This window comes from Rhipicephalus microplus, chromosome 2 (assembly GCF_043290135.1).
Source record: "Rhipicephalus microplus isolate Deutch F79 chromosome 2, USDA_Rmic, whole genome shotgun sequence".
Taxonomy (NCBI): domain Eukaryota; kingdom Metazoa; phylum Arthropoda; class Arachnida; order Ixodida; family Ixodidae; genus Rhipicephalus; species Rhipicephalus microplus.
In genome coordinates this window covers 293,178,968-293,197,762 of record NC_134701.1, presented here as the reverse complement: position 1 = coordinate 293,197,762, position 18,795 = coordinate 293,178,968, and the positions used below count along the sequence as shown (strand labels likewise).

Here is an 18,795-nt window from a genome sequence, read left to right as displayed (position 1 = left end):
TGTTTAGCACACTGTATCCCAACCAAAAGAGAATTAGACAACTCTGTCTTGTCCTCTGTAGGTGTTCAATTTGGCTATAACGATGTCCTGCAATTAGTTCCTATATAGTAGTATGGGAAGCTGGGTGAGTTGGTTTGAGGACATTACTGGAAACATTTCGACGCGCACACAATAGACGAGAAACGAAAGGCGAGAAGACACGCTGTTGTCTTTCTGCCTTTCGTCTATTTTGTGCACGCTCAAATGTTTCAGATAATGTAGTTCACATATGGTGTTGTGAATCCCAAGTCATAGAAGGAGCTGCGTTGACCCGTAATGGGGCAGTCCTTGAGCAGTCCTTAGTGCCACATGGAGACTGGTGTCCGTTCGGTTTGTCTTGGTCTGTGTAAGGTTGTAGAAAGGGAGGTGGTAGGGCAGTCTGCTTGTGATGAGGGCTTGCACCAATAGGAGAGTATCTTTTTTGAGAATCCATGTTGGTGCTTTGTGATGAGCTTAACATTATGAGTCACTAGGGTAGTTGAAGGGTATATGTGGCCTTGCCGCTGTCTTGCATATGAAGTTCTAATATGCAAAGTCTATCTACCTTTGGAATAAGGTTTTCATTCAGATGCACGGTAATGTCTGGTGGTATGTTGGTCTTTTTTCGACATTTAAGCACCAGCAGGAGTTCCAACTCCTGGGCTGCGCAAGTGGGTCCTACGACTATGGCATTACCCTTGAACCAGATTGACAACATTCTTCAGTGCGTCCTGAATGGTGCCGTCTGACCCTTTGCTTACCCAAATTGTGACATTATCGGCTTCGATTGCATGCTTCACATTTGGGATATTGTCTAGGAGTAGAGGTAGCTTTGTCATGACCGCATTGAACAGTATATGTGATGTAACTGACCCTTACAAAGTATGTTAGCATGAAATTGAATTTTCGATCATGGTGTCATTGCTTTTTAACGCGAGTACCTCACAGAATCAGAGTCTATGGTAAGTCTTTTGATCTTGTAACTTCAAATACAAATTATAAGTGGCTTCAATTTTGTAAGGACATTTTTATGATGCACGTAACTCACACAAGGTATTTTTTTTTAATCTGTGAATGAGCTTACGAAGAGTTGGTCACGGCACCACCCCCTTCTTGGCTATATACCGCCTCTCATCAATAAATTTTGAGATGGTGCATGAATGCTAGTGCATTAAGATATGTGTGAATAGAGTAAGCCGATACATGTAAGGCTGTTGGTAATGCTGAAGGTGTGTAGAAAGGACGGTAGGTTGGCAGTTAAAAGGTGGAGCTCACTCAGACTGACTCAAGAAATATGTTTTGTTCATAGGGCTCACCTGTACTCAGACTCATCAATATTATCTTTAAGGTGGTAGGCCACCTTCAAAAGTCATTTTTTTTTTCGCAGAATAAATTTTTAGGGTTTTATTTTTCTTGCACACCCAAACATTCACATATATGTTGCAATAAAAATTATCCTTCTAGCGTCATTAGTTTGCGAGTTACAGGAAGTTTTCTATGTATACCCTATGCTCCTATAGCAAAACCGAAACCACATTCCCAACTGTGGTTTCGGTTTCGAAAAATCGCTTTCAAAAGCAATTCAAAATACTTTATGCATTTTATTGTGACTGTTATACAAGATGGTCATTAAATACAACTTTGTGTTCAAAAGTCTTCGTTAATCTCGAACAACAGCCACAAGGGGGTCGCACGATGCTCGTCGGAATTTTTGTTGTTTGCCTTGATCAGGCTATGTCAGGCATCGTTCTGCATTTGTTCCACGTGTCAACGCTACTAGGGCTGTATCCTTAGGCCACCTGGACCATATTACGACCAACATGGGGAAGTGCAGAACACAGAAGACGAGGAAGAGCAAGTTTGCTGGAAATCGCTACACGATGACGAGGCTGCCTACTGACACAGACGGCGGTGTTTTGGCGACCACGAAGAAGCTTGGGGACAAAAACAAGGCGTACCAGGCTCCACTAGAGAATTCTGCACTCCAAGGGAACAGGATAATGGACATTGGTATTCTTTCTTCAGCGTTTTCATCGCTGGCATGTTCTGAATGCATGAACACAACACTGAAGTTCGAGGAACGCTTTCACCAAGGGATATGCTCGGCTTGTGCAGTCGTGTGTACCGACTGTGGGTTCAAGCGCCCATTTCATACGTCGAGAAAGGTGGGTCGTGCCAACGAGAACAATTTACAACTGGTTTACGAGATGCGCCAGTTAGGAAAAGGGTACGCTGGTGCGAAAACTTTTTATAAAGTGGTGAACATGCCTGCTCCTCCACGTCACTCCGCCTACAACAAATTGTCATCTCGGCTTTTTGCAGCGGCAGGAGGAGTGGCGTCGAAGTCGATGACTGATGCTGCTGTGGAAGTTCGACCACCAGCCGTGGCACTGTGTTGTGGGAAGTGCCGAGTGTGGTGTTTCAGGTGATGGCATGTGGCAGAAGCGTGGCCATTCATCTTTGAACGGTTGTGTGTTTGTGATTTCTGTTGACACGGGAAAGGCTATTGATGTTGAGGCCCTTTCTAGTTCGTGTAAGTCTTGTAAAACCAAAAGCAAGTTGAGGCAAGATAGTGCTTCGTATCAGGAATGGAAGGCAAACCACACTTCCTGTCAAGTAAACCATGAAGGAAGTGCTGGCAGTATGGAGACGGTTGGTCTATACCGAATATTTGAAAGGTTGAAAGGCAAAAGAGATAGACATGTATGGAAAGGACAGTGTGCAGAAACTAGAATGTATTGGGCATGTCTAGACGTGTGTTGGCTGCCACCTCAGAAAACTGAAGAAGACATTGCGTGGACTCTGTGGTAAGGGAAAGCTCACTGATGCCCTCATTGACCGCCTGCAAAACTACTATGGCATCGCCATAAGGGCTAATGTGGGGAACCTTTCTGCAATAAAAAAGGCTACTCTTGCCTGTCTTTTTCATTGCAGCTCTACCGACAAGCAGCCGAGACATGGCCTGTGTCCACTTGGACCGAAAAGCTGGTGCAGATACCAAAGGGTCGAAGCACTCGGCCAAGGGAAATATGTACACAAAGGAGGACTTCCAAATGATGTGCTCAACAAAGTTAAAACTGTCTACAGTGATCTGTGCTCTGATGAACTTCTAATGAAGTGCCTTCATGGAAAGACTCAAAATGCTAATGAGTGTTTCAATGGTCTTATATGGCAGAAGGCACCCAAAGAGGTCTATGTAAGCTTGCCTACAGTAATGTTTGCCTTGCATGATGCTGTGGCACACTTTAATAATGGCAGTGTAAGCACCCTAGATATCCTGAGGCAAGCTGGCATGGAACCAGGGTACCACACGACGAAAGCTTGCATCGCCAGGGATCACCTGCACATGCAGAATGCTAAACGCAAGTCAACAGATAGGACAACAAACAAAACAGGCCAGGAAGGAAAGACGAGCAGCCACCCGAACAAAAGGAGACAATGATGCTTCCACAGGAAGGCCCAGCTATGAATCTGGTGCATTTTAGGCCTGCATGCAAAGATTGTGACTCTTTTTTACAAGCTCGGAAATCCTTGTTTACGTTTTTTCTGAAAATAACTATTTGCTCCAAATGTTGCGTCGCAAACTTTCATAACGTATTTCTCAGCGTATACTTTGAACTGAGATTTTGCACAATGATTTACAACATAAATATCTGTGCAGTGAACTAGAATAAAAGAAATCCATTGAATATTTTTCAGTTCACAGCTGAATTCTCCAACAGGTTCAGTCTAAATTGGCTCTTTTTCTCCGTTTTTTTTTTTTAGCATTACTTCCTTGATATTCACTGCATATTTATTTTAGTTCACTGCATAGCTTCAGCCATTAGTTACACGAATGTCAAAGGTTTGCTGAATGAAGCCACCCATTACTCACTTATTACAGCTGGCGTGGCTAGCACTTTTAATGCAATTTTTTGACGAAGATTACCTCTCAATAAATATATATTGTTACGGTGCATCATCGACAGGACCAAGCGTGGCACTTTGCGAAGATGAAGAAGACGCCTGTGTGTTAGGCGCTTGCGCGAGAGGCAACTCAGACATCTTGTTCGGCTGCCGATTCTCGGTGGACGCTATTTTATAAGCCTAGACCTCGCCCCGTCACATTTGGTGGAGGTGCTGGGTAACCGCCTCTCAACGGAACTTCGCAGCGGCCGTCGTTTGAGGGGGCATTCCACAACGATGACAGAAAGTACGGCGTCTGCATCTGCTCCTGGTGTTCCTGCGGCCGGAGATGATGCGGTAACTACATCTCCTTCTGCGACCATAACCTTCGTGCTCGAACCCCCGCGGGATCTTGGCACGTTCAGCGGCTCCGGCGATCCAGATGAAGTTGACGTTGAAGATTGGCTGGCAGAGTACGAACGTGTGAGTACTCGATACCGATGGGGTCCGACTCTTATGCTGGCGAACCTGTTATTCTATTTTAGGGGAACCGCCAAATCGTGGTATGAGAACCATGAAACTGAACTTGGGAGTTGGGCAGTGTGCAGGGAGAAAATGTTAGACCTGTTCAGAAAGCCGATGGGAAGAAAAATGGCCGCGAACAAAATGCTCGCGTCTCGGGCGCAGACCTCGACCGAGTCTTACGTATCCTATATAGAAGATGTGTTATCGTTGTGTCGCAATGCCAATGCCGAGATGCCGGAGGCTGACAAGGTCGGACATATTCTTAAGGGGATTGCGGATGACGCATTCAAGCTCCTCATCTTGCAAAAATCTTTCTACAGTGGACGCCATTATAAAAGAATGTCGGCGCTTTGAGCAAGCGAAGAGCCGGCGGATTAACAGCGTGTTTACCCGCCTTCCGAATACGGCTGCAACGTTGTCTTGCGAAGACCGTGCAAGAACACAGCCGCCACCTCTAGATTCATCTGATCAGGTGACCCGAATGGTTCGGCGCGAACTTGAAGCCGTTGCCTCTGCTCCGGCTCACACCGCTGCAAGTGACACGACCCCACTCACGGCTAACATGGTTCAAGCCATTGTCCGCCAAGAACTCGCCAGCATAGGTATTCCCTCGGTGTGCGCTTTGCCCAGCCCGAAGCGAGCTCCATGGCGTCCACCCGCGTCCTATCACGAGCAGCAGTTTACAGCCCGATCTCGCGACCCTGCTGCATGGAGAAGCGTCGACAATCGACCAATTTGTTTTCATTGCCACCGTATTGGTCATGTCGTCCGTTACTGCAATTACCGCTGGTCCTTGTCACCTCGGACTTCATCTCAACCTCACTCCCGGCAGGACAGCACCCGCTTCGCATCTGCCGCGCAGCCTTCTCCGCCAAACAACTACAGATGGTTCAACAGCCGATCTCCGTCACCGCATGGTCGTCAGTCGCGTTCGCCTCCAGGACGTCGCCAGTCGTCTCGCTCACCGCAAACTCGCAGGCCGTCGTCCCCATTCAACCCCGCTCCTGCCTACCCGGAAAACCAAACGGTGCAGCGCCCAGATGTGACGCTGCATTTTTGACTCCCTCCACAAATCCTCTCTTGACGCTTCCGACGAGACAAAGTTTGTTAGATGTTGAGGTTGACAATGTGGCTATTTCTGCCCTTATAGATACTGGAGCGCACATTTCTGTAATGAGCGCGAACCTTCGCCGACGCCTACATAAAGTGCTCACGCCTGCCGCTTCCCGCACACTTCGTGTCGCTGATGGGAGGACCCCTGATGTTCAAGGGATGTGCACGGCCCGTGTGTCCATTGCCGGTCATCCTACATTAGTTCAGTTTGCCGTCATTGAATGTGTCTTCATGACCTAATACTTGGTTTGGACTTCCTGTCACGTCATTCTGCGCTCATTGATTGTGCCACTGGTGCTCTTCAGCTTGAACTGCCGCAGTTTGCCGATTTTCCAGCTGACTGTTCTCCCCGTTTATGCTCTCGTCACCACGTTCGCTTGCCTCCGCAAGCTGCTACATATGTCACTTTGTCGTGCTCACGTCATGTGCCCGATGGTGACTACCTCGTCACTCCTATAGTCGACGTACTGATGGCCCGAGACGTCGCCCTTGCTCACACTGTTGTCGCCGTCGATAATAATACAGTGGTTATACCACTACTCAACGTGAGTCTCTTGACTCAAGTTATTCTGCAAGACATGTCTTTGGCCACCCTATCTCCACTTGACAGATGCAACGTTACTGGTTTGGACACCGATACTACATCCCCCTGTCTTGGCCGCAATTACACTCTGCCTGCAGATGACATTAACAAGATGATTGCTCCCGACCTCACTGCAGCGCAAGCCGCCAGCCTGCGTAGTCTGCTAACATCATGTAGAGAAGTTTTCGACTTTGACCACCGCCCTCTCAGCCAAACAACTGCAGTGACTCACCGGATCAACACTGGTGATGCCAGTCCTATACGGCGGCGTTCATATCGCGTATCTCACAAGGAACGCCAAGTAATTCAGAATGAAGTGGACAAAATGATTACTAAAGACGTAATAGAACCATCATCCAGCCCCTGGGCCTCCGCAGTCGTGCTCGTTGAAAAGAAGGATGGCAGCTGGCGCTTTTGCGTGGACTATCGCCATTCAAACAAAGTGACCCACAAAGATGTCTACCCTTTGCCTCGGATTGACGATGCCCTCGATTGCCTCCATAGTGCCCAATACTTTTCGTTTATCGACCTTCGGTCCGGCTATTGGCAAATTTTCGTCGACCCGATGGATCGTGAAAAAACCGCTTTCGTTACGCCTGACGGCCTCTACCAGTTCAAAGTCATGCTGTTTGGACTGTGTAATATGCCGGCAACTTTCGAGCGCATGATGGACTCCCTTCTCCGAGGATATAAATGGTCCATCTGCTTATGTTACTTGGACGATGTCATCGTCTTTTCACCTACCTTTGACAGCCATATAAAACGTCTGTCAGCCGTTCTGGATGTTTTTCGAAGAGCTGCTCTCCAGCTCAATTCTGCGAAATGCCATTTCGGACGTCGCCAAGTCACCATACTCGGCCACCTTGTCAGTGCCGATGGTGTTCAACCAGATCCCGAAAAGGTGCGAGCAGTACAACAATTTACTGAACCACGCTCAACCAATGACGTCCGAAGTTTTGTAGGGCTATGTTCGTATTTTCGTCGATTTGTCCGAAACTTCGCCGACATCGCTCGACCGTTTACTGATCTCTTAAAGAAGGAAGTTTCCTTCGTATGGGGCATAGAGCAAGCGGACGCCTTTTCGGCTCTTATCCATCTGCTGACTACGCCACCAATACTGGCCCATTTCGACCCTGCATCACCTACAGAGCTTCGGACCAATGCCAGTGGCCATGGAATTGGAGCGGTCCTTGGCCAACGCTGCACGGGAAGGACCACGTGATTGCTTACGCCAGTCGTCTTCTTTCACCTGCCAAACGGAAGTTCTCCATCACTGAGCGTGAATGCCTAGCTTTAGTGTGGGCCGTGGCGAAATTCAGGCCTTACCTGTATGGCCGAACTTTTTCCGTTGCTACGGACCATCACGCTCTTTGCTGGCTGTCATCGCTAAAGGACCCATCTGGACGTCTCGGTCGCTGGGTGCTCCGTCTGCAAGAATACTCGTTCGTGGTCCACTACAAGTCGGGACGCCTGCACACAAACACAGACTGTCACGTTATCCGGTTGAAACGCCGGACTTGACAGACCTTGATTCAGACCCCTGCGTTCTCTCCATCCACGCTTTGGGTGATATCTCCACCGAACAACAACGTGACCCGTCGTTACTATCCATCATGGAGCGTCTGACCTCTGCTCCAACAGACCCTTCTGTTCCCCTGTTCGAACTGCACGACAACATTCTGTACCGTCGCAGCTTCAACGCTGATGGCCCGGAATTACTACTTGTGCTTCCCCATCACCTGCGTACCAGCGTTCTCGAACAACTACATGACGTACCTACAGCCGCTCACCTAGGCGTCTCTCGTACCTACGATCGTGTACGACGTTGCTTTTTCTGGCCCGGACTGTATCGTTCTGTGGTTCGCTACGTCACTGCTTGCGACCGCTGCCAACGCTGCAAGCGCCCCTTTGTGCTACCGTCTGGCCTCCTACAGCCCATTGACATACCGACGGAACCATTCTTCCGTGTTGGCCTTGACCTGTTGGGCCCGTTTCCTACGTCCACCTCCGGAAATAGATGGGTTGCAGTCGCCACAGACTACGCCACACGCTTTGCCATCACTAAAGCACTGCCGACAAGCTGTTCCACTGACGTCGCTGACTTTCTCTTGTATGAAGTCATTCTTCACCACGGCGCTCCGCGGCAGCGGCTTACTGATCGAGGAAGGTACTTTCTTTCACGTGTTGTGGATGACATTCTCCGCGCCTGCTCCACTGAGCACAAGCTTATCACCGCTTATCATCCACAGACAAATGGATTGACCAAGCGTCTGAACCGAATGCTGACGCAGATGCTGTCAATGTACGTTTCGCCAGATCACCGCGACTGGGACAAAGCACTCCCCTTTGTCACGTTCGCGTACAATTTTTCACGGCATGACACAGCTAGTTATTCGCCATTTTATTTGATATTTGGCCGAAATCCAGCATTACCATTTGACACGCTCCTTCCTTCGGCTGCCCCCTTGTCTACCGAGTACGCCAGCGATGTCGTTTCTCGAGCCCATGCAGCCCGTCAGCTTGCCCGTAATCGGCTGCACTTGTCGCAAGCGCACCAAAAAGACTGCTATGACAGTCGCCACCAAAGTATGCACTTCTCGCCAGGGTCTCTGGTACTTCTCTGGACACCAAACCGCCAAGTCGGCTTATCAGAGAAGCTACTATCACACTACCATGGCCCCTATGAAGTGTTACAACTTAGTGACGTGAGCTACGAGATCGCACCCCTAAACAATGCCTCTTTGACCCCCTCACTCCAGACAGACGACGTACACGTTGCCAGACTCAAACCGTACCACCCTCCTCGTTCGTCGCCGCCGTACTAAGTGCCGTGACGGCGCTTCCGCCGCAGGGGAGTGATGTTACGGTGCATCATCGACAGGAGCAAGCGTGGCACTTTTCGAAGATGAAGAAGACGCCTGTGTGTTAGGCGCTTGCGCGAGAGGCAACTCGGACATCTTGTTCGGCTGCCGATTCTTGGTGGACGCTGTCTTTTAAGCCTAGACCTCGCCCCGCCACAATATTCAATATTTTGCACTGTAAATAGCTGGGTAAATTAAATAAGACATGCTGGTTTTGAGGAAAAAGTTATTTCAACACTGCCTGCCCTTAAAAAAATTTTTGTTTATGAGTGGCCTACCACCTTACTGGGCTCGCTCAGGCTCACCAAAATTTTACTTACTCCGACCAACGGCCCCGGGCTGATCTGAGAGAGTTAGTTGTCTTGCGAGTGAGTTTGCCGACCCACAATGAGTGCTCAATCAACATACTAACACATATGTCGAACCCCTGTATAAGAGAAACTGATGCGACAGACGATTAGTGTCAAATGGACACCAGTGTGCTTAAATTATGATTGGGGTTGATAAGAAAATGAATACATTGTACCTTGCATATAAGAGACACCTTGTAGAAAATAATTGTGACCCAGTGACAGTGAATTGTGACACGCGAAAGAGGGTCAACTGTAAACTGGTAATGTCATTACACTGTCCAATATTGTTGTCAGATAGTTCTACTGTGCATCGAAAGCATTTCTGAATCCAAATTCACTTTTTTGGGTGCTTCCCCTTCGGGCTCTTTGGTCCCTCTTGTTCTCTCGTGAAATTGCGTTTCATTCTGTCATAGAATGTGTGCAAGATTGTATGCCTGTTGTGACCACCAAATTATGTGCACTGTGCTTACGGGGACAAATCACTAATTTAAGCAAATTGTCATGCCAATCAGGAGTTGCTAGAAGTTATTGCACCACCTGTACAACAGTTACTTCACCAGTAGTGCTTTGCCAGACATTTGCCTGCGGTGGGCAAACTTTGCTCCAGCATTCTGTCTTGCAGTTTTTTGTCATTCATATCAGCACCACACTGCTAATGCCAGTGCACGTTTTATAGCCATCATGGTGGAAGTAAACAGCTGAGCACAGTAGCAGTGCGTGTGATGCATGCTGCTCCATCACGTGCAACACAGTAACACGATGCCTGCTGTTGGATTATTCTACAGGTCAATAGCACGCAATGTCGGTTTGTCCGTGGATGTGCTGCGCAATGAAGATGTGAGTGTGCCTGTGGAACACCCCAAGGAGCGCAAACTGGCAAAGGCCCTGCTCCGCTTTCCCGAAGTGTTGGCCACCATGCTTGAAGAGCTGTATTTGCACCCTCTCTGCGACTACCTCTTTGATCTGTCCCAGACATTCTCAGAGTTTTACGACAATTGCTACTGCATCGAAAAGGACCGCACGACAGGCAAGTGCCAATCCATGTGTTCTATAATGGGCCTTAGTGTTAAAGCATAAAGGTTAATTATGATAGCTGATTCTGGCCATTAGTGACTACCATCTATTTGCCAGGCAAAAAAAAAAGCGAAAAGTGCTTGAAGTAAGCAAAATCTTGACATTGACTTGGCATTGCATATATGTTCAACATACCGTATTTGCCCCATAGCAACACACCCACAGTTTTAATGCAAGGGATGACTTTTCATTGCATCCAGCAGAAAAAGAAGACGACCAAAGTAACCAGAGGGCCAATGGAGGCAGGAAAAAGTGCATTTATTTTTCAAACAGTCTCAAACTACGGTATTTCCCCCCACCCACATGGCGCATATAACTTCATTCACGGGATATGGATACCCATCCCCCCGGCAACATCGCTTGCTTTGAACTCTTATCACTTTAACTCTGACCGCCATAAGGCAACTGCTCTAAATTGTGATCATTTCACAAGGATGGCTTGGTGGGATAATTGGTAATGCATCGTGAAAGGCTGCAGCACACATCGACAGGGACAAAGGTGCTTTATTTTTGATGGAGAAAATTCTTCAAATTTCCTTGCATCAAACTCCAGGGTCGGCTTAGATTCGATGATGTTGACTACAGTCGAACCCCGCTACAATGAAACTGACGGGGCTCGAAAAAATTTCGTTGAATTTAAATAGAAAAAAATGTCCGCTGCTTCCTATTCTTTCTCAGCAGCGTCACGACGTCATTCTCACCCATGTATAGCAAGGCCGTGATGAAAAGCATGCTGAAACACGCCTAAAACCGCCTTCGTGAACGAACCAAACAGTTAACACCAGCAGCTGTCTACCGTTAAAAGTATCTGACAACACCGGAATGAAGGCAGGGTATCGTGGAGCGGGGACTTTTGCATTATTCTATGCCGTTCTTATCCATCACTCGCGGCTAGCTGATTTTGTTGATAATGCGGACGAACAGCCACTCTGATTAGTTACCACACTGGCCAAGTGCGAACATAATGATAAGCATCGGAAAAGGCATCGTTCCGCGGTTGCACCCAGCAGCTGCGTGAAGGAAACCATTAAATGAGCGACTGAGCTTCAGCTTCAAATCGCCTGCAGCTCAAAATAAGCCAGTGGCAAAAGTAGGGCAGTCTCATTACCATCGCTATCGAGCAATTGCGGCGCCCATGCTTGTTAAACAGCGCCGGTATAGCGGCGATTTCTGGTGGTGCCAACGCGTATTTTAGACTTCTTTGACGCATTTTCAGGCTCTGAAAATTCATCGAAATGTTAAAGATTTGGTTTACTGCATAGCAATAAGTATCTGAGCCTGGAATTGCATTGTAAAATTTCGTTGAAGCGGGAAGATAGAAGAAAAAATGTTCGTTGTGCCGACAATACTTATGCATTGACTCCTATGGACTGTTGACGGGGAATCCTGAATTTTTCGTTGTAGCGGAAATTTCGTTGGAGCAGCGTTCATTGTAGTGGAGTTCGACTGTACTACAATGTGATTATGTAAATGAAAAGGAAGAGAAAAATGTCGCCTGTAACTGTATCATTACGATGACACCTAAACAGGTCGGCACCGGGGATGGTGTAGTGGGAATATAGGAGAAAGGTAAGAAGAAAAAAAAAAGCAAGGGAAGTAGAAAAAAAATCACATTCAATTCGCCCCACATACGCGTGTAAGAAAACACGTACGAAACAAGCAGCCGACCGAGAAGACCGCCGAGAAAGCCAGGGGCACAGTGATGCGCAGTTTAACATGGGCAGGAAGAAGAGTGGGGACGCCAAACTCGCATGGGAAGTCCAGTTATCCCTGGTGCTTGGAGCTCATCGGAGGCGTAATCCACACCAGGATGTTGAAAAACTCACCATTTTTTTATGTAGAAAAGTGGTGTACAACTAGTACCACCTAGACGGTATTATAGCCATTAGTAGCCAAGCCAACACCAGACGATAGTGTACTAGAAGAGGGCAGTGGGCTCATTCTCCGGCAGACGCTACGTGGTGGGGTGGCACCGCAAACGTCACCAATTTGTGCTTCTCTTTTCACCCGGGTGGTGATGCTGAAATCATCAATAGAACTTGGGAGGCGCGTTGCGGCTCAAAGAGTAGTCTAGCTCTTCCAGAACAGCAGTTGTCAAGCCATGTTTCTTTGTGGTAGATGCTATAGCACCAAGTCTTAGGGGTAAAGCTTCTTATTGTCTAGGGCAGCGCATTACTCTGATTACTCTGGCGTAGCCAGCACAGCATATCCACAGACAGACGGATGCTTCGCCCCACCCATCATCATTCACTTCGTGGATATGCTGTGATTTTTTTTTAGGCAGCGTTTAGCCATATGCAGCATGCATCAAATTGCCTTTCTGTGCCTGATCCAAGTCGCAACATCAGAAAAACCATTGCCATGCATCTCAGTGCCAAACAGCTAAACTATGTGCACATTAAAGGCGAGTCAGAGCTGTCGTTTTGTGTCCTGAAAAATCAGAACAGGTGCAAAGAATGCGAAAAGAACCTGTCAGAGTGGACAAGTCCCTAGAAGGCACCAGCGCAGTGCACGAGCTCCACTTCGAGCTGCGTCATGTGCTCAGAAGTTGTGCGCACATTATCGATAGGAAATAAGTGTGGATGCAGTACCTCATGGAAGACCCATTTTCCATTTGGATACCGGGCCACGATTCTTCCCAATCTGCTAGCCTACCTCAGTAAAAAGCCGACGCAAGCCTATCAGAGCAAACGTAGGGGGGCAAAGGTTCATTGCAGTGCTCTCCCCATCTCTCTTTGCGAATGATGGTTAGTAATGATGGTTAATAACAGCCCCCAGAACAGTACTATCTTTTGTGCAACAACCAATGTGGAGCAAAAATAATTCAGCTACAATATTTCATTCAAGCATAGCAAAGGCACAAACTCAGCAAGCATACCTGCATTTATAAGCTTGGCTAAGAAGCTGGCACCTCTATTTTCTAATTGCAAGCAGGAAGGCGAAATACAGGCATAGTCTTGATACAAAAGGTTAGGTTTACACAGCATGAAACCGCATTTTTTGGGGGGTACTCTTTTATGCGAGGTGCCATATATGGTGCATTCAGACGGCGGACCGAATCCGGATTTGTCATGGACGCAGACGGCTAATCCGCGGATGATCCGCCTGTAGGCGCATCCACATGACTGACGGTGTCCTAGGAGAAAACAGCCGGATTACCCTCGACAGTAGATTTGGCGCTCATCTGCACCCGCTGGTAGCAGACCGGTTTGAGAGTATTCAACATGGATGCCCGCAAGAAGCGGCGCTTGGCTGCGATGTCTGTCGCGTTGTGATAAATGAACGAGGAGTGTTATTCTTTCAAGAGAAAAGGTAGTTGCTGGCAGAATGTTCTTTCAACTACATTGTTCCCCACTATAGAACTTCTGAACGTGTCTCCCATTCATATTTAGAAGCGGCACATCGCCGGTTGCAGAAGTTAGAATATTTCCCCACCATGACGGCTAAGAATCTCGCGTGTCAAAACAACGGCGGCGATCTTTCTCGAACCATCAAAAGTGATTTCTGTGTATTTAATCACCTGAGAACAAAGCCCCCGGAAACAAAGTAAATCATGCTCAAGCGTAGATGATGCCGACCAGCTGGCCGCGAGCCATGGAGGACATGCCGCGAGCAGACGAAAAGTGTACTGGTTGCCGCAAACCCCGAGCTAATTATCTGAAGAATTGGCTTTCTCCCGCCAGAATCCCGATGTGAGAAACAGGTTGGGATCATCCGTCCGTGAGCCGAATGGACGAGTCGCGGACGAGGGGAATCGCTGATGTGAGGTCACGTGACGCGCCGTCCATCCCGCCACATCCGGATTCGGTCCGTCGTCTGAATGCACCAATAGGGGCAAATGCGCTGTGGTCTAAAAAGATATAGTGAATGTGCAATAAATTCAAGCGCACCAAAATAAAAAAAAAGCATTAACTGCATCGCACTAAAAGAAGAAAGAAAGGCGTGGTTCGCGTTGTCTGCCATCGGGCTGACTTTCAGCAAATAATATCGCTAAAGAAAATGGAAAAAAGACAAACCAAGAGCAACATACACTCGCAATGTATTCAGATGGCAGTTATTACAAGCAAGATTACTTTAAATATCGAAGAATCTCGTGTCGCAACTCGCGTGCGGCCAGCGGCGAGCAGCTCCTGCAAGTGAAGCTTCTATTTAAGTTGCCTATGGCGCCACGTATCACATGCAACGCCCACTGCGTCAGGAGCAGTGGAGTAAGCCCACCACCCTCTTCAAGTACACTGTAACCATGCTTAAGTACACACCTGAGGCCGCCATTTCGATCATTGTAGCAAGCATGGAGGGAGAAAACAACTCATTCCTTCCTCCATGGTGGCAAGTGTTGAGGCGAGCCGTTAGCATTTCGAGTTGCTTATTGAGTGGTCTGTGTGTGGCAAAGCTCAAATGGCGCCATACAGGCGGTGTCATTATAGTGCCGCTTATGAAAGGAAAGTTGCAATCGCTGCGGAGTCAATGTTGAAAGTTCGAGGGGGACGCCACTTTGGAGTGGACGAAAAAAAAGTGCATCCCTGGAAAGGCTGCAGCGTGGAACGGCAGCCCAGTGTTATGACTGGCAATGCATGGACTCTGCCTGCAATGGACGATTATTCGCGAGCCCTCCAAGCGCGGTCCACACCTTGCTGGATCGCGAGAGGTGTCTGTGTGTGCCACATAGGAAGCACATCAGTGTGGCTGAGACGCGCAGTTGGCGTCGGAAAAAGAGCATGTGCACAGATCGGGGGTTATAAAAGGAGCGTCGCATATGCGCTGCTCGCTCTCTTTCTGGCCTTTTTTTGCGGCCGGTCGTGTCTCGTGTAAAGCCGCATCTCGACGCCTAGTTTATTGAACACATGTAAACATGTAAATAAACTGTGTGTTTTTGGTCCTTCCTTCCCCAGCGCCTGGGTGAACGCCTGTGCCTTGCTCTTCGGTCACATCAGCTAGTTGGCAGTGGTGGTATACGGCTGGATTCGGCAGTGTTCTTTTCTGGTACCGATGCTGTTGAATGCTCGCTTTCCGTAGGGATTCTACCAGGTGTTTTAAATGGATGGTGATGTTTATCCAAAGGGGTGGATTGGTTTATGCTTCATGAAGGCTAGTATTTATTAGAGGTACTTTCACAGCAGCTTGAGCGACAGAAGTCTGTGTGGGGTGACCGTGGATTTGAACAGGTTAAGAAAACCGGATTTAGTTCTCATGTGCGAGGAGCTGGGTATTGACGTGGCGACAATACATAGGAAGTCACATTTGATATAGCTGATTATGGGTTCTGGCGTTGTGAGAGAGGCTTTGCGATTGTTAGGTGCTCATACAGTCCAGGCATAAGGGAGCCAAAGAACGAGAGCGGCTTGCGTTTGAGAGAGAGACTGCGAGGCGTAAAGAGGAAGCTGCAGCTGATGAAAGGGAAACGAAACGATTGAGGCTTGGAGATTCGCAGTTTCCTGGCAAAACATGCCAGTGGTCAGGGCACTGTAAATGTAGAAATTGAAGATAGACCAGGCACGACAAACATGGAACGCACGGCTGAGCAAGTTGTTGAGTGCAGCGTCTTTCGCCAGTTGGAGAAGACAGGTGTCCCAAGCATGGTAGAATGCCAAGATGACTCAGTCGTTAAAACAGTTTTTTCTCAGCTTGGGGCAGATATGGTTTCCCCGAGTGAATGGGAGAAGAGGTTGGAAGCACTCCCCGAAACGAAAAATGTGCAGCCGGAGGTGCTGTCGCCCATAGATAGCGATGTGGATGGGCAGGATAGCCGCATTGGAACTGTCAGATTCGTAGCATACAATCCTAAAGCTGGAGAAAGTGACATAGGAGGCGATACACTTCAAGAGCCCAGTTTCTTCAGTGGGGGTGAAGCTGTTGGATTTTCAGTTGTGCCTCTAGTTGCAGAGTGCTCTTCTTCACAGATTTTAGATCTTGTGGCGGAAAAGGGCGTTCACATGCAGCTGGGGGACGTTCAGACACTCCCATCTGCTTGCAACCGGAGGGTGATCGTTCAGTATAAATCACCTGGTTTCTGCCTCGCGGATAAAGCTTCCATGAAGCTGCCCGGTGTTTTTGTGGGGATTGCCAGGCGCATGTAGAAGAATGCATTTAAAAAGGGCATTTTGTCTAGGGTCCGTTCAGCACATGAAGGGATTCCGTTGCATGGTTTGGGATGCGATCACCTGAGCGTCAAGTTATTTAACTGATCACCACCACAGTGCAGGCTTCTGTTGTGCTAAATATTAAGAAAGTAGCCTTGCACTAACTTACAACTGGTGGATCTCGAAAGAGCTGGTGTTCTCAGTGTTGGTATTGATGTGACTGAGGAGTGGGGCATGGGCGTTCACCCAGGCGCCGGGGTAAGAACAATCCTTGTGAGGATTGCTGAGGACCAAAAACACATGGTTTATTTACGTATTTATAGGTGTTCCATAGACTAGACATCGAGACATGCCTTTACACGAGACAGGACCAGGTGCAATAAAGGCCAGAGAGAGAGCAAGCAGCGCACATGCGACGCTCTTTTTATAACTCTTGGTACGTGTATGTGCTTCTCGTCTGACGCCAACTGAGCATCAGCGACACTGATGCGCGCTCCATATGGCGCACACTGGCACCTCTCGTGCTCCAGCAAGACGCGGACCGCATCGGGAGGGCTTGCCGATACTCATCCTTTGCAGGCAGAGTCCAAGCATTGCCAGTCATAACAGCCCATCCGCCTCCAGAAGAGGCCACGTAAGGGCTGCAGTGGTGCTGCTTCCTGAAGTAGCCGTTGTGCGTCTTCGCAGGCTCCACACTGCTTCACCACTGAACATGCACGCACATCACACCGCAGATCGCACAGTAGGTACATTTTGGCGTCGCCACAATCCACAGCACACCCACGCCCGCTTGGTACCAGCAGGAAGTTCTACAGCTGTCGCGACCTTGTCACTGCTGCTGGTTGTTCCCTGGTCAAAGGTAAAGCGCAGCACTGAAAAAGTACCCATTCCGCAGAGGCTAGTTACCGTCCACTTTGCCATGCTGTTGAACTGGTAGGCATAGCTGGACTTTCCTTCAGTCTGGTGGGAAGGGATGCACTCTACCCAATACTGTTATGACTGGCTATGCATGGACTAGCAATGGTCATGCATGGACTAGCATGGACGGGCAGTGGCCAAAACTAGTAGTCTAGGATTGGATGTATTATTGCAATTTTTAATACAACTTTTTTAATACAACCTAGGGAAAAGCTCTTGTTACATTTTAAGTATATACAGTGCTATAAAACTTTTGTTCCATTGCCGATATAATTTGCATTTTTGTTTTACTGTATACAATTCTAATTATCATGACATGCCAATTTACTTTGTGACTTCTTGGTCTCGGAAAGGCACATGAAATGTTTGATATTTTAAAAACCACATAATGTAGTATTACTCAAAAATAATTGCATACTTGAAAATGGCACACAAATGTGCATAAGCTGAGCAAGTGTCACCAAATTTGAGATTATGAAAAGTTTTATAGCATTTATATTCATTTTAGAGCTTGCGTATTACAATCCTGTCTCTGATATGTACATACTATACACTATATACATACCTATGCCATCCAAACATGTGGGTGAAAAATGATTTCATAAAAAGCCATGTCACGTGCATGTCACAGGGGGTTGCATGAATGCTTACGCCGTGATGGTTGGCACTACAACTGAAAAAACAGTGATGCATAGCTGCCAAGTCTCCCAGATTTTCCGGGAGACTGCTGTATTTCAAGCATTTCTTAGGTGTGTATGGGTGTCATGAAAAATCTCGCGGAAATTGAAATTTCTGTGCGTGATCTGATAGATTCAGAATTTTTGAACTTGGCAGGTATGGTGATGATGTTGTTCTGTGCAGGCAAGGTTGTTAACATAAACAAGGGGCGCCTGTTACTGTGCGAGGCAACGGCAGCCATCATGAGCAAAGGCTTCTTTATCCTTGGCATCAGGACTGTGGAGAAGATGTAAGGACAAGGGTGTCGTCTCAATAAAACTTACGCCTTGGCACTGTTTCATTTTTACGTTAAACTATATTCCTGATCACACAGAGTACTGAACACCTGATCACCTGAGTACAGAACACCTGATCAGACAGAGTACTATATATGCCAGCTGTGTTGCTCATTTTAAACCTACCCTTGGCATTCCTGAACTGCTGGTTTCAGATGCTGTATTTACTGGCACACCTACATGGTGTATGTAGCTATTCATAAAACACACACACCTGATCAGACAGCGTACTATATATGTCAGCTGCGTTGCTCATTTTAAGTTTACCCGTGGCATTCCTGAACTGCTGGTTTCAGGTGCTATATTTACTGGCACACCTATATGGTGTATGTAGCGTCTGATACCTGCTATTTGCAGAACAGGGTACAAGAA

The 18,795-nt window shown here is 47.7% G+C and overlaps 1 protein-coding gene across 1 annotated transcript in view; it reads left to right on the top strand.

Moving 5' to 3' along the window:
- The window catches only part of ArgRS (arginine--tRNA ligase-like protein), a 90,262-nt gene extending 71,834 nt beyond the window's left edge, over positions 1–18,428 (top strand). The window contains exons 13-14 of the mRNA XM_037429319.2: positions 10,124–10,365; positions 18,272–18,428. Of these exons, the coding sequence (XP_037285216.1) occupies positions 10,124–10,365; positions 18,272–18,381 (352 nt within the window). The 3' untranslated portion in view covers positions 18,382–18,428. The remainder of the gene's footprint in view (positions 1–10,123; positions 10,366–18,271) is intronic.
- The last annotated feature ends 367 nt before the right edge of the window (positions 18,429–18,795 follow it).